This window comes from Pongo pygmaeus, chromosome X, assembly GCF_028885625.2.
Source record: "Pongo pygmaeus isolate AG05252 chromosome X, NHGRI_mPonPyg2-v2.0_pri, whole genome shotgun sequence".
NCBI classification, from domain to species: Eukaryota; Metazoa; Chordata; class Mammalia; order Primates; family Hominidae; genus Pongo; species Pongo pygmaeus.
The window spans coordinates 135,955,872-135,971,220 of NC_072396.2; the positions used below are offsets into that span (position 1 = coordinate 135,955,872).

Genomic DNA, 15,349 nt, shown 5'->3' on the forward strand with positions numbered 1-15,349 from the left:
CTATGTCAGGCACCATGGTAAATTCTGGAACCATGGAAAAATGAAGGCATGCACAATCTAGGAGTGAGAGACATCCCAAACATAGACAATATTTTAGCTAAGACATGTGTCAGAAGGTACCTTGTTTGTTGAGGTTAATAACTCAAGCTAACTGAGATTCAACCATGTCTACATATCAGATTTATCTTGGAAAATGATGTGAGAAAGTCAGGAAGATGGCCTACCTTTCCTGTCTTCTTAGTTAGGAAAAATTATTCAAGAAGACCTCTAGTGGAGGAGGGCTGGAGAAATTTTCGTATAACTATTTTCAAAAAGATAAGGAACTTTCCATTTTCTTAGGATTGAGGGGGGATATCTGGCTTTGCCTCTGTTCCCATTATAAATATCTATTCCATTTGTGTCCCATTCTTCTGAAAAGGACAAAGATAATGATCCTGCACACCCTAATTCTTTCCACCTTTCTCACACCCTCCATCTTTATTCTCATTCTTTCAGGTAACATTAAGTAGCCAATTGGCATCCATTTAATGAATAGTGGCAAGAGGGAAAGATGGCCATGGACAATGTTACAGCAGTGTTTCAGTTTCTCCTTATTGGCATTTCTAACTAGCCTCAATGGAGAGACACGTTTTTCACATTAGTGCTGATAATTTACCTCAGCACATTGTTGGGGAACGGATTTATGATCTTTCTTATTCACTTTGACCCCAACCTCCACATTCCAATGTACTTCTTCCTTAGTAACCTGTCTTTCTTAGACCTTTGCTATGAAACAGCTTCCATGCCCCAGGCTTTGGTGCATTGTTTCTCTACCCATCCCTACCTCTCTTATCCCCGATGTTTGTCTCCTTGGCTTTGGCCACAGCAGAGTGCCTCCTACTGGCTGCCATGGCCTATGACCGTGTGGTTGCTATCAGCAATCCCCTGCGTTATTCAGTGGTTATGAATGGCCCAGCTGCTACCTCATGGGGGACATCACTTGTGCTCACTGCCATGCTCATCCTATCCCTGAGGCTTCACTTCTGTGGGGCTAATGTCATCAACCATTTTGTCTGTGAGATTCTCTCCCTCATTAAGCTGGCCTGTTCTGATACCAGCCTCAATGAACTTATGATCCTCATCACCAGTCTCTTCACCCTGTTGCTACCATTTGGGTTTGTTCTCCTCTCCTACATACGAATTGCTATGGCTGTCATAAGGATTTGCTCACCCCAGGGCAGGCTCAAGGCCTTTACCACATGTGACTCTCACCTAACCATGGTGACAATCTTCTATGGGGCAGCCATCTCCATGTATATGAAACCTCAGTCCAAGTCCTCCCCTGACCAGGACAAGTTTATCTCAGTGTTTTATGGAGCTTTGACACCCATGTTGAACCCCCTGATACATAGCCTGAGAAACAAAGATGTTAAAGGGGCAATAAGGAAAGTTATGTTGAAAAGGATATGAGCCTTCTTTGCTTCTAATCGTCTAAAATAACACATCGTCCCTGATGGAGAAAATGGTTTAAAGGATCTGACTTTATCTTTGGAAGTGATTGACATATGAGAAGCTTCAGGAAGTGCTCCCACCCCAAATATTGTTCCTACTGAGACTTGAATTGCCATTAGAGGTATTATTTTTGCTCTTTCTTTACATAGAATATTGTTGGTGGCTACCCATTAGGTTACTCACCTTCAGGTAAATGAACTTATCAGAGTAATTTTCTCACTGACAGAAGAGACCTATACAGCAAGAGAATCTTCTTTTTTTTTTTTTTTTTTTGAGAATCTTCTATAACTGTTGACAGCAGGTGAGGCATAACTGAAATTGGAAACTAAGACAAAGAATGGTATAATAAAAGGCCAGAAGACAAATGTCAGAAACTTTACAACTTTACTGAGGGGAAGCCCTGTTATGTAAGCACAATCTCCTTGTTTCACTTAAACTTGGAATCATGAGAAAAATTATCATAGCTATTTCCTACATTTGTGTAGAGTGTTTTATTTTTCCTCTTTGTTTTTCAAAACATCTTTCTAATCTATTAGTCTATTTTATATTCCTAATTTTCCTATGGAGTTGGTAAGAACACCACCACAATTTCCCTCTGTATTAACAATGAGGAAACAGAATAGACATTGAGACTCATCTAAAGTCATACATAATTGATAATGGCGTCAAAATTAGAATTTAGATCATATATATGCCACCTCTGAATTTGTAAAAGTAAGTCTGTAAAATTATTTAGAATCATAGAATTATAAATGCAGCTACCATTTATTGAGAACTTATGATACGCTAGGGGTTGAGCGAAGCTCTCTATATCTATTATCACATAGAATTCACACAGTGGTTCAGTGCCATGACACTATTTTCCATCCATATTTAGAAGTGGGGAAACTGAGTGATTTGCCCATGGCCACAGAGCCAGTACTTAAATCTCGGTCTGGTTGATTCCAGATTCCACTTACTATATCTAAAGGCATAAGAAACCCTAGTGATGACTAATGTAGTGATATTTTAACCCACTTTATCACGACATAATTTGTATGCAATAAACTTTGTCCAATTACATTGTGCAATTCTATGAGTTTTGACAGATGCTCACAGCATCATCACAACAATCAAGCTACCTAACAATTTCATCACCTACAGAAATTTCCTTTTGCCTTTTTGTAACCCATCCCTTCCTCCCTCTACCCCCAATTCCAACCAGTGATCTGATTTCTTTCACTATATGTTAGTTTTTGTTTTTTTAAATATTGACTATAAATAAAATTATGCAGTCTGTACTCCTTTGTGTCTGGGTTCTCTCACTCAGCCTGCTTTTGAGATTCATCTATATTGTTGCATGTATCAGTAATTTGTTCCTTTTTATTGCTGAATAATATTTCATTGTACACATTTACCGCATCTTAAAAACCCATTTTCTGTTGATGGACATAATGCAATGTTTTTTGAATCTTGATTTATATAGTTTTTAGGGACTCAATTGTGGTGCCTGGAGCCTGCTAATGGGGGGTTGTTTCCTGTGAGCTATTTCATTTGAAAAGGGAGTTCTAAAACTAAAAGGAAAGGTTTTGATAAACAATGATCTATTACAGGTAACCGATTTTAGATGAGAAATCTAAGGCTCACTGAATGTGGAGTAAATTTCCCAAGATCATGAAACTGTTTGGAAGCAGATCTAGAATGAAGACCCAGATATCCTGTCTCCTGGTCTCACTTTACTTTGGGCCTCCACCACACATGATGAAGTCATCTCCCAAGCAGCCTTTTCTACCTGTTTGTGAGGAACCAGACACAAACAGGTAGAAAAAAATAAAATGCACAGTACCTAGCACTACTGAGCAAACAGATACTCAGTGTGTTCCTCTTACCGTGACTGCTGGGGGCTGATGAGACATTGTATGGTGTTGCAAAGGGAGTACCATGGATACAAGGAGACTGTCTTACATGTTTACTAACTAAATGAAAAATAATTGAGGATGAATAAACCACTTATCAAAACAGCTTAATTTCAAAACAAATGCAAGATTTATTCAAACTGTATACATTTTTAAAGGTACATGGTACTCATCTCTGAAATATTGTTTTAATATCGAGAAAGAAAAAAATTCAGAAAAAGGCAAATGAATTCAATCTTTAATTTATCCATTTAACAAACATTAGGTTTCTACTTTAAGGCAGGCACTGTGCTAGGTATTAGGGTAAGTCTCATGCTTTGTGCAAAATGTTCCTTACTATCAAGATAAACCTTTCAAGCAAACATTGTGAAATAAACATAAACTGGCACAACCAATGAAATATCAAAAGAATCAAAGAGTACCTTCGCATAGAGGAAAATTCAGAAATTAGGTGGAATATTAAGAGTATAGGTTTTAATGATTCTGCCTTTGGAGGGAAAAATATTTCACTCTTTATTACAGGTTGGTTTACAGCTTAAAATGAGATGCACATTTTCAGTAATGGTCCCTCTACTACAAAATAGTATAGCTATGTCACTAGGTTCTTTCTCCCTTTATTGACTTGTTGGTATGGGCACAGCCTACAGACAGAGTGACATAGTGGAGTCTGGAGATGAAGGTTGTGGAATTGATTCTGCTACTAACAAGCTGTGTAACCTTAGTTATATCTCTCTCTGCCCTTCAAACTTGCTTATCAATATAACAGGAATATTGTGTTTAGCTACCTAAAGACCTCTCTACTTCTAACATTCTGCATCCAGGTGTTATTTTATATAGGGCTTTCTCTTATTTTCTTAAAAAAATGCAAGCATATCATCAATTTACTCTGCAACTTGCTTTTTCCACTTGACAATATATCATGACCATTCCTCCAGATCAATATATATAGATCTATCTCTCTGACTTTAAATGTTAGCTTTGACTGAAAAAGAAGGCAAACACGGCAGCTAGTTAACACAGTTCTGGCCCTTCCAGCATTAACGTTCCATTTCTAGGCACTAATCCTAGAGGCTATCTAATTTTACATTGATATTAATTTATTTTAAAGATAAAAATGAACTCTGTGAGGGTGTTGTGAAATGAAATCAATGCTGGGCTTTTGAAAATTCCTGAGATTAAGTAGTGCTTCTCTGCCTGATCAATCACAAGGATCCTGTGAAACCTTCCACTGGACTCCTCCCTACTCCCCATCCCCAATGGCTGAGTAGTGAAGCTTACCTTGCTTCACCCTGGAAAGAAAGATGGAAAGACTGTGTTGAAACTAAGATGGTTCTGTCAAAAGTTGAGAAGAAAGTTTACAAACTGAAAAGCAGGCTCCAAATGATCATTTCCATTGAAATATTCATGGAGATTTCAGAAAAAGATACAGTGCCCCATTCACAGGATTTGGGTTTTCAGTTGAAGAGAGGCAGTGGAGTATAACTACTTAGAGCACAGGCCCTGGGGCAAAACTTGTTAGATTCAGTCCTTCTTTCTGCCACTTCTTCACTCAAGTTACCCTCTGCTTTGGTCTCTTCACCTGTAAAGTGTGGCACGCAGAGTTCGATCAGGCAAACAGAAACTATTCTATAGTTATTTCAGGAAAGCATTTAACACAGAGAATTAGGGGCCTACAAAGCCTTTGGAAGGGCTATGAGAGAAAAGGTAAGGGAACTGCCAGCAAAATGAGACAGTTGTAGGAATTGCGGGAATCATGGGAAATTTTAGAGATTGTTAGGAAACTGCTGCTAATGACATCACGGAAGCAGATGTTTCACAGGAGAATGCTCAGAAATCACTTAAATCTTCTCTGATCAAGCCCACACACCTAAACAAGATGTCAGGAAGAGCAGTGATGGTGTCTACTTCCCTTCTGCTTGCCAAGTTTCCTGCAAGTACCTCTCATGGGTGGAATCCAAAACTGAACTTGACTGACAAATGAGTGTGGGAAATGTAGCTTCCAAACTTAAAAATACAGGTGAGAGCTAGAAAAAGCAGGAATAGTGTTGAATATGACTTCATAGGTTGGTTATAAGAATATATATATGATTCAATTTATGTAAAATAAAGCACTTAGAACAATGTTAGCTGTCACGATGGTGTCCAGATTATCTGCACCTAAGATGCCAGAAATTGAAGTGCCTACTTGCTTTCTAAATAGTGCATCCTGAGGCTGCTCCTTCAATTGTCCATTCAAGCATTCATACATATAGCATCCATTGAATACATATTTATCAACTGTCTACCAGATAGTGGGTACTATGCTCATCACTAGGGATGCAGTGGTGAAGGAAGGATATTTGTTCCCTTCCCTCAAAGAGTTCACCTCAAAGGTAGAGAGACAAACATGTACACAGGCAACATTATTTTGTAAAGCTGTATCTTCCTAATTCTTATGTTGGTAAAGCGCTTTACAAACTTTACGGTTTATTTTATTCTTGAACACGTATTACCTCCTATCATCCTCAAAATAATTTAATGAGATAAGCAGATCAGATGTTGCTATAAATATTATTAACTGTCATTTACAGATGACAAAAAATTTAGAGAGGCAATAATATTATCAAGGTCAACAGTTAGTAACAGGATTGGGGTTGGAATACAATTCTCCTGATACCTAGATTAATGATCTTTCTGATGAGAGCCTGATGCATTCATGGAGTCCTTGGAAGAGGGGTAGGAAGAAGGCAAGATTGTTGCTGAGCAGAGAGAGGAAGACACTGTAGGTTCAGATTGTCTAGGTTCAAAATAGCTAGGTTCTGACACTTACTACCTATACAATCTTGGGCAGCTTTCTGCCTCAGTTTCCTCATCTATAACAGGAAGACAATTATAGGACAGACCCTTGTAGGGTTGTTAAGAAGATTAAATCAGTTAATTTATCTAAAATGCTGAGAACTGTGGCTGGGACATAGTAAACCCTCAATAAACGTTAACTATTTTTATCATTATTATTGAAGTTGTTGTTATTATTGAATTCCCAATTGACGTAAAAGTAGTTGACCCCCATCTCACTGAGCACCTTCTCCCTCTCCTCTTTTTCTCCACTAGTAATGTGCATAGTAACTGTTTCTGGTTAAGTGTGAACAGCAGGTCAAACACTTTTACAGCGCAACATCATGAGAGACTGGGAAAAAAACAAGCTCAGGCGTCAGGAAGTCTGGATTCTAGTCTGGGTTCTGCCATTAATGAGCTATGGAACTCTGAGTGTATCACTTAACCTCTCTGGACTGCATCTGTCATACAGGGGAAAATATATTCCTTAGCCTACCTCACAGAATGGTTGAAAGATCAAATGAGATCATAGATGTTAGATGTTAAAAAGTTAAAAGCACATTACAAATGCTGCATGATGGTATTATCGTTATACTCAGAGTTAATCTCTCCATCTCCTTCTCACTTACACTTGACAACCACTCACTCACTGAATTTTATTGAGTCTTGTTCTGAAATCTTTCCCCAACCCACCCCCTCTTCTCTGTCCTCAATGCATCTGTCCTAGTTCACTGCTTTATCAATGCTTACCAGGATGACTGTAACATACTCCTAACTATTTTTCTGTAGTCCAGTATTACTTCTTTCTAAACTAGCCATCCAATCACTGTCTCCAGAGTGATTTTTCTAAAGGGAAAATCTCATCAATCTCATCATGTCACTTCACCCCCTCTATAATCTCACTCCCAGATTAGAAATTTCCAGTGGCTCTCTATTGCCTACAGGATATGTGACATTAATTGAAGCCTCTGCTAGTCTCTCCATCCTCATTATCCACCTCATCGCCACAGACCCCATGCTCCAGGAAGACAATACTTTCTTTCCCTGAACCTTTTATGTAGCAGTGCTGCTATACACACTGTTCTCTCTGCCTGCAGAACCCTCTCCACTTTCTATGCCTGGTAAAATCTCAGTCCCTCTTCAAGAACAAAATCAAATGTCATTTCCTCAGTGAAGCCCTCCTCAAAGCCCATTCTACCTTGTTTAAGCCTAGGTGCATTATGTAATTCCATTTCCTTTGCTTAATAGCATTTTGCTTGACTCACAATTTGATACATTTCGTGCTGTTTTATAACAATGCTTGTTTTGGAGTGTTTATCCTTAATTAGATCATAAGCTTACTGAGAGCAGGAATTTTGTTTTGTTCATCTCTGTCTCCTTAGCATAGTTCCTGGCACAGTGTGCATGCATAATAAGAATTAATTAAATGTAAGTGCTCACAAATGTTGCTCAAACTATTTGTGGTAAAGGACAGTTTTTTAAAAATTTCCCAAGCTGTTGCAGGCTGATATTTGATAAAATATGATAAAAATGTCACAGCAATATCAAATCACTTTGATAGTTACTAAATGTTTACTCTCAATTCTGTCCTTATCTCACTGCAAATATTTTGAGTAGCACTCAGGTAGACTTTTTGCAAAGATGCCTTGCTTCTGCCCCCTAAAATCTGGATAACTAATTTGGGAATTTTAACAAGCATACACATAAAAATAATAAACAAGTGTATCATATATTCAGAGCACAAACTGGGCAAGAAATCAATAAATAAAACTATTGTAATTAGATATATGTATAGATGTAATAAATTAACGGGGCAGTGAATGAAAGGGTGCAGGATTATATTTAGACAGCAACAGTTTGCAGTTTCCAGTACCACAAAACTAATCTAGGAAAGCTTTAGGAAAAATTGGGATTTCCAGAACCTACTCAAATCAAAGATGGCTGAGATGGAGTGGGGGAAGTTGGGGAAAAGTGAAGAGAAAGAGGAGACCTCCAGTAAACACTGTTTGCAGAATTTTATTTACCTAAATGCTTAATTGAAAGTTTTCATAGAGTCTCAATAGATAGTGCAGAATGTGCAGGTTTGTTACATAGGTATACATGTGCCATGGTGGTTTGCTGCACCTATCAACCAGTCATCTAGGTTTTAAGCCCCACATGCATTAGGTATTTGTCCTAATGCTCTCCCTCCCCTTGCCCCCCACCCCCCAACAGGCCCCAGTGTATGTTGTTCCCCTCCCTGTGTCCATGTGTTCTCATTGTTCAGCTCCCACTTATGAGTGAGAACATGAGGTGTTTGGTTTTCTGTTCCTGTGTTAGTTTGCTGAGAACACTCATTACCTTCTTGAGCCATGTTGAGGACCCTCTCAAGAAACAGGGGACTCAGTAATTATCCTAGTAATGGCCCTACTCCTTGGTAACTCAAGAACAGAAATGGAGTTAACAGTGTTAGTCAAAAGTTTCATCATATAGTCAGTAATGAAGCCTTGGAATTAGTGAGCAAAAGCTACATGTAATTTAATGACATAAAAATAACACTCCCAAATGAATATATACCTTCAACTCAGTAGTGGGAATTAGTTGCCTTTTAGGGACCTGGTGCCTGAAGTCTCTTCAGTGAAACTGCTTCACTGAAGCCACAATGAATAAACTCAGAAGGTAGCATCAGAAAATGTTTAAGATTGTCCTCTCCTTCTATTGTTCATATTTTGGACCCATTGGTTCCTAAAATGCTCAGCAAAATCAAGAGACAATTCACTGTAAAAGCAAGTGAAGAATCGTATGCCCTGGCAAGAAGGAAAGAAGCCATATTTGTCTCTTGGAACAAATCAGCATGAATATGTGGAATGGTCAGTCTTAACATGGATCTCCCATGATGTAACTGCAATTCACTCCCCTTGAAAGACTCTAACACCACAGTGAGCTGACGATGTTGCAATATACAAAGGGCTATATTAACACAACTCTTAGAGAGCTTAGTAGATTTCGTCATATTTATTTATTTATTTATTTTGCTTTTTGCTATTCAGTTGAGTACAATACATTCAATTCCAAAAATATTTGGTGACTTCCTGCTCTGTGTCAGGAAGTGAGCCACGTACTAGAGTTATAGAAATAAATAAAATGTAGGTTCTGCTTTCAGAGAGATTATAATATAATCTGACCATAGTGCCTTGTTTGTATCCTCATTTATTCTTCTTTCTGCCCTCCAGAAAAGAAAGACAACCAAGGTGCTCACTTTCTCACGAGTGATACTTCCTAAGTGAGGCCTCATTTTAATATAATAGTAGATAATACATATATAGCACTAAAATTCTATGATATATATACTGGAATTATCCCAATTTTACAACTGAGGAAACTAAGGTATAAAAAAGTGAAACAAACTACCAATGTCACATAGTGTATAAGTGATGGATCCAGGATTCAAACATGGCTGCAGAACCCATTTTCTTTTTTTTATTATTATTATTATACTTTAAGTTTTAGGGTACATGTGCACAATGTGCAGGTTAGTTACATATGTATACATGTGCCATGCTGGTGTGCTGCACCCATTAACTCACCATTTAACATTAGGTATATCTCCTAATGCTATCCCTCCCCACTCCCCCCACCCCACAACAGTCCCCAGAGTGTGATGTTCCCCTTCCTGTGTCCATGTGTTCTCATTGTTCAATTCCCATCTATGAGTGAGAACATGCGGTGTTTGGTTTTTTGTCCTTGTGATAGTTTACTGAGAATGATGATTTCCAATTTCATCCATGTCCCTACAAAGGACATGAACTCATCATTTTTTATGGCTGCATAGTATTCCATGGTGTATATGTGCCACATTTTCTTAATCCAGTCTATCATTGTTGGACATTTGGGTTGGTTCCAAGTCTTTGCTATTGTGAATAGTGCCGCAATAAACATACATGTGTGTGTGTCTTTATAGCAGCATGATTTATAGTCCTTTGGGTATATACCCAGTAATGGGATGGCTGGGTCAAATGGAATTTCTAGTTCTAGATCCTTGAGGAATCGCCACACTGACTTCCACAATGGTTGAACTAGTTTACAGTCCCACCAACAGTGTAAAAGTGTTCCTATTTCTCCACATCCTCTCCAGCACCTGTTGTTTCCTGACTTTTTAATGATTGCCATTCTAAATGGTGTGAGATGTTATCTCATTGTGGTTTTGATTTGCATTTCCCTGATGGCCAGTGATGGTGAGCATTTTTTCATGTGTTTTTTGGCTGCATAAATGTCTTCTTTTGAGAAGTGTCTGTTCATGTCCTTCGCCCACTTTTTGATGGGGTTGTTTGTTTTTTTCTTGTAAATTTGTTTGAGTTCCTTGTAGATTCTGGATATTAGCCCTTTGTCAGATGAGTAGGTTGCGAAAATTTTCTCCCATTTTGTAGGTTGCCTGTTCACTCTGATGGTAGTTTCCTTTGCTGTGCAGAAGCTCTTTAGTTTAATTAGATCCCATTTGTCAATTTTGGCTTTTGTTGCCATTGCTTTTGGTGTTTTAGACATGAAGTCCTTGCCCATGCCTATGTCCTGAATGGTAATGCCTCGGTTTTCTTCTAGGGTTTTTATGGTTTTAGGTCTAACATTTAAGTCTTTAATCCATCTTGAATTAATTTTTGTATAGGGTGTAAGGAAGAGATCCAGTTTCAGCTTTCTACATATGGCTAGCCAGTTTTCCCAGAACCATTTATTAAATAGGGAATCCTTTCCCCATTTCTTGTTTTTCTCAGGTTTGTCAAAGATCAGATAGTTGTAGATATGTGGCGTTATTTCTGAGGGCTCTGTTCTGCTCCATTGATCTATATCTCTGTTTTGGTACCAGTACCATGCTGTTTTGGTTACTGTAGCTTTGTAGTATAGTTTGAAGTCAGGTAGCATGATGCCTCCAGCTTTGTTCTTTTGGCTTAGGATTGACTTGGCAATGCGGGCTCTTTTTTGGTTCCATATGAACTTTAAAGTAGTTTTTTCCAATTCTGTGAAGAAAGTCATTGGTAGCTTGATGGGCATGGCATTGAATGTATAAATTACCTTGGGCAGTATGGCCATTTTCATGATATTGATTCTTCCTACCCATGAGCATGGAATGTTCTTCCATTTTCTTAACCACCACTCTATACTGCATGATATGGATAATAGAAATTCCTCATCAGAGTGAACAGGCAATCTACAAAATGGGAGAAAATTTTCACAACCTACTCATCTGACAAAGGGCTAATATCCAGAATCTACACTGAACTCCAACAAATTTACAAGAAATAAACAAACAACCCCATCAAAAAGTAGGCAAAGGACATGAACAGACACTTCTCAAAAGAAGACATTTATGCAGCCAAAAAACACATGAAAAAATGCTCATCATCACTGGCCATCAGAGAAGTTCAAATCAAAACCACAATGAGATACCATCTCACACCATTTAGAATGGCAATCATTAAAAAGTCAGGAAACAACAGGTGCTGGAGAGGATGTGGAGAAACAGGAACACTTTTACACTGTTGGTGGGACTGTAAACTAGTTCAACCATTTTGGAAGACAGTGTGGTGATTCCTCAAGGATCTAGAACTAGAAATACCATTTCACCCAGCCATCCCATTACTGGGTATATACCCAAAGGGTCATAAATCAAGCTGCTATAAAGACACATGCACGCGTATGTTTATTGCGGCACTACTCACAATAGCAAAGACTTGGAACCAACCCAAATGCCCAACAATGATAGACTGGATTAAGAAAATGTGGCACATATACACCATGGAATACTATGCAGCCATAAAAAATGATGAGTTCATGTCCTTTGTAGGGACATGGATGAAACTGGAAATCATCATTCTCAGTAAACTATCGCAAGGACAAAAAACCAAACACTGATGTTCTCACTCATAGGTGGGAATTGAACAACGAGAGCACATGGACACAGGAAGGGGAACATCACACTCTGGGGACTGTTCTGGGGTGGGGGGAAGGGGGAGGGATAGCATTAGGAGATATACCTAATGTTAAATGATGAGTTAATGGGTGCAGCACACCAACATGGCACGTGTATACATATGTAACTAACCTGCACATTGTGCACATGTACCCTAAAACTTAAAGTATAATGATAATAAAATAAAAAAAAAGAAATTCCTGCCTGTAAGCACTATCCCTTTCATAAAGTATAGTTTGTGCTTATGGGAGCTTTCTGAGGAGCTCAGGGAAAAAGGATGATACTCCACATATCCCTTAATTTTAATATTGAAAATGAAATCAATCCTCCTGGGAAGCACACTCTTGTCTTGCATGGTAGGTGGGACGAGGAAAGCCTGTTTTGAGAAATCTGTGTGAAGAAAAGCCATGAAGTGTACCCAAAATATTTCTAAAATTTAAAAAGCTGTGAATTTATGTGTGGGTATCTCTACATATGTCTAGTTAGTTTAGAAAGATTCTGGCTCTCACAGTGCTAAAACACTGAATTATTCAATAAAAAAATATGTGGTTAGTCTGGTGAGATGAATTTAAATCATATAAATACAAAAATGTATTATTTTCCCGCTATTTATGCTGGCATTTGTTTAGTTTGTTTTGCGATCTTTAGGACTATAAGATGGTGAGGACTGTAAGCCAAACTAAGGCTTTATGATTAAATATGTCGTCATTCTAGTATGAAACTTTAGTACCCCTTGAAAAAGTATGTACCCTGAAAGTCTCTTTCTTGTAACACTATTTGGAAACCAGGGTTGTGGTGTCCAATGCACAAAGTCCAGATCAGCTGACTTCTGACTCAGTTTCAGTCTGATAACTCTATTACAAGAACCATTTTACCTTCATATTTATTCTGTTTTCTGATTCCAAATCTGGGAATTTCTACAGAACAAAAAGGAGCATTCTACTTCTCATTAAAGGAAACCAAGGATCTCCTTGTAGGATGACTCTGTAACGAGTAGAAACAACTTTAGTTAGAAATTGCACAGCAGTTAAGTATTTTTTTTCAGATTGTCTGGCCTTGGTTCTGATTCCTATTCAGAGTCTCCTTGTTCTGCATCAAATTTTATAAGGGATCCTGTTACAGTCTATTACTTTACTTCCTGAATTACTTGTCCATAAAGGTCTTCTGCCTTCTGAAACTTGGTGTGTGTCTTGAGTAGAGAATCCAAAAAGATTATCTATGCCATTAACCTGGATGATACTTCCTGCTGCCCAGCTCCTAAGACAAACCTTTCCATCCACAGCCTGCTCTCACCAAAACCTGATACTTGCCTCTTGAGTCTCTGTAACTATATACCATAAAGACCCAATATTCTGATTTGTGACTAGAACGTGATGGATGGATATTACAGAATATCTAGGAAAAAAAATCTTTAATAATGAGCTGGTCTGTGATAGGATTCATACTTAATAAAACCAGACCAAACAAAGTAAATAAAAATTTGGATGGATGAAAAGGTGTAAAGAAATTTCTTTCTGGCCGGGTGCAGTGGCTCACACCTGTAATCCCAGCACTTTGGAAGGCCAAGGTGGGCGGATCAACTGAGGTCAGGAGTTCAAGACCAGCCTGGCCAACATGGCGAAACCCCAACATGTAATTTTAGTCTCTACTAAAAATACAAAAATTAGCGCCATGCATGGTGGCGCATGCCTGTAATCCCAGCTACGTGGGAGGCTGAGGCAGGAGAATTGGTTGAACTGGGGAGACGGAGGTTGCAGTGAGCTGAGATCGTGCCACTGCACTCCAGCCTGGGTGACAAAGTGAGAATCCGTTTCAAAAAAAAAAAAAACACTTTGTTTCTGTTTCTAAAATAATCTTCATTTCCTCACTTCACTATACCACCTTCCCTCCATGCAAAGGACAAATTGTAGGATTTTAGAAAGGCAAAGCATTGAAGTTTATTTCTGAGCTACAAGGCATTCATAAGACTGAAAAACGTGAGATCTTGTTTCTTATCATAGACTTTTCACCCTCAAACATTTATTTTCTCCAGCCAATTTAATGCACTTTCAGTCAAATCAATTTCTTGACATTAGGTAAGACAGAAGAGCCAAATAACTGGCACTGATTCATTCAACAAACATGTATTAAACCCATATTTTGTGTCAGGCACTGTGTGAGGTGATGAAAATAAGCCAGTGCACAGGACAGTCGGGGCTTCTTCTGTCCCAAAGTTTATAATTTAGTAAGAATACAGAAATTAAATGTTACATCAATACATAAATACAAACAGTGATAAAGGCCATGCAGGAAAATTTCAGGGTACGATGAACAATTGTAACAAAAAGATCTGATTTTGATTTCAAAGAAGGGGTGGAGTTAAAGAAGACTTTTCTTAAAAACTTCATTTTCAACAGAAAACCAAACGCTGCATGTTCTCACTCATAAGTGGGAGTTGAACAATGAGAACACATGGACGCAGGGAGGGGAACAACACACACTGGGGCCTGTCGGGGTGTGGGGGTTGAGGGGAGGGAGCGCATCAGGACAAATAGCTAATGTGTGCGGGGCTTAAAACCCTATCAAACCATGACGGGTTGACAAGTACAGACGTATACCTATGTAACAAACCTGCACGTTCTGCACATGTATCCCGGAACTTAAAGTTAAAGAAAAAAAGCCCCTTTTAAGCTGAGATATAATATCAAGGATTATTAAGAGTTCACAAAGCAAAAAAAGAGTAGGAAGAATATTTCCAGCACAGAGAACACAATGTGCAAAAGTCCTGAAATGTGAACAAGCTTGGAATGCCTCATAAAGACAGTATGGCTGGAACACGATGAGCCTAAGAAAAGACGGTGCAAGATAAGGTTGGGGTCAGATCATTTAGAGTCTTGTAGGTTTTGGTAATAAGTTAGATTTTATTCTAAGTACAATTAGAAGCCCTCAAGTGGGTTTTAAGCATAGACAGGATATGGTCGTAATTGTGTTTATTTGTTAAAGTTGATTCTGGCTGCTCTGTGGAAAATAAACTATAGAGAGGCACGAATGGAAGTAGGGAGACCTATTAGGCAACTTATGTATTAGTACAGATGAGAGATAACGGTGGCTCTGACTACATAAGCATTATAAGTAGATTTGAAATATACGTAGGAAGAAGAGCCAATCGGACTTCGTGATTGATTGGATATTCAGGGTAAGGAAGAAGTGAGAGTGAACTGGGCACCCG

At 38.5% G+C, this 15,349-nt stretch overlaps 1 protein-coding gene across 1 annotated transcript; it reads left to right on the plus strand.

The window, feature by feature from the left end:
* The first annotated feature begins 550 nt into the window (after positions 1-550).
* On the plus strand, positions 551-1,449 carry LOC129024200 (olfactory receptor 13H1-like). Its single transcript, XM_054471070.1, is given in 2 exon segments — positions 551-839; positions 842-1,449. Coding segments are annotated over 2 exon segments (897 nt in total).
* The last annotated feature ends 13,900 nt before the right edge of the window (positions 1,450-15,349 follow it).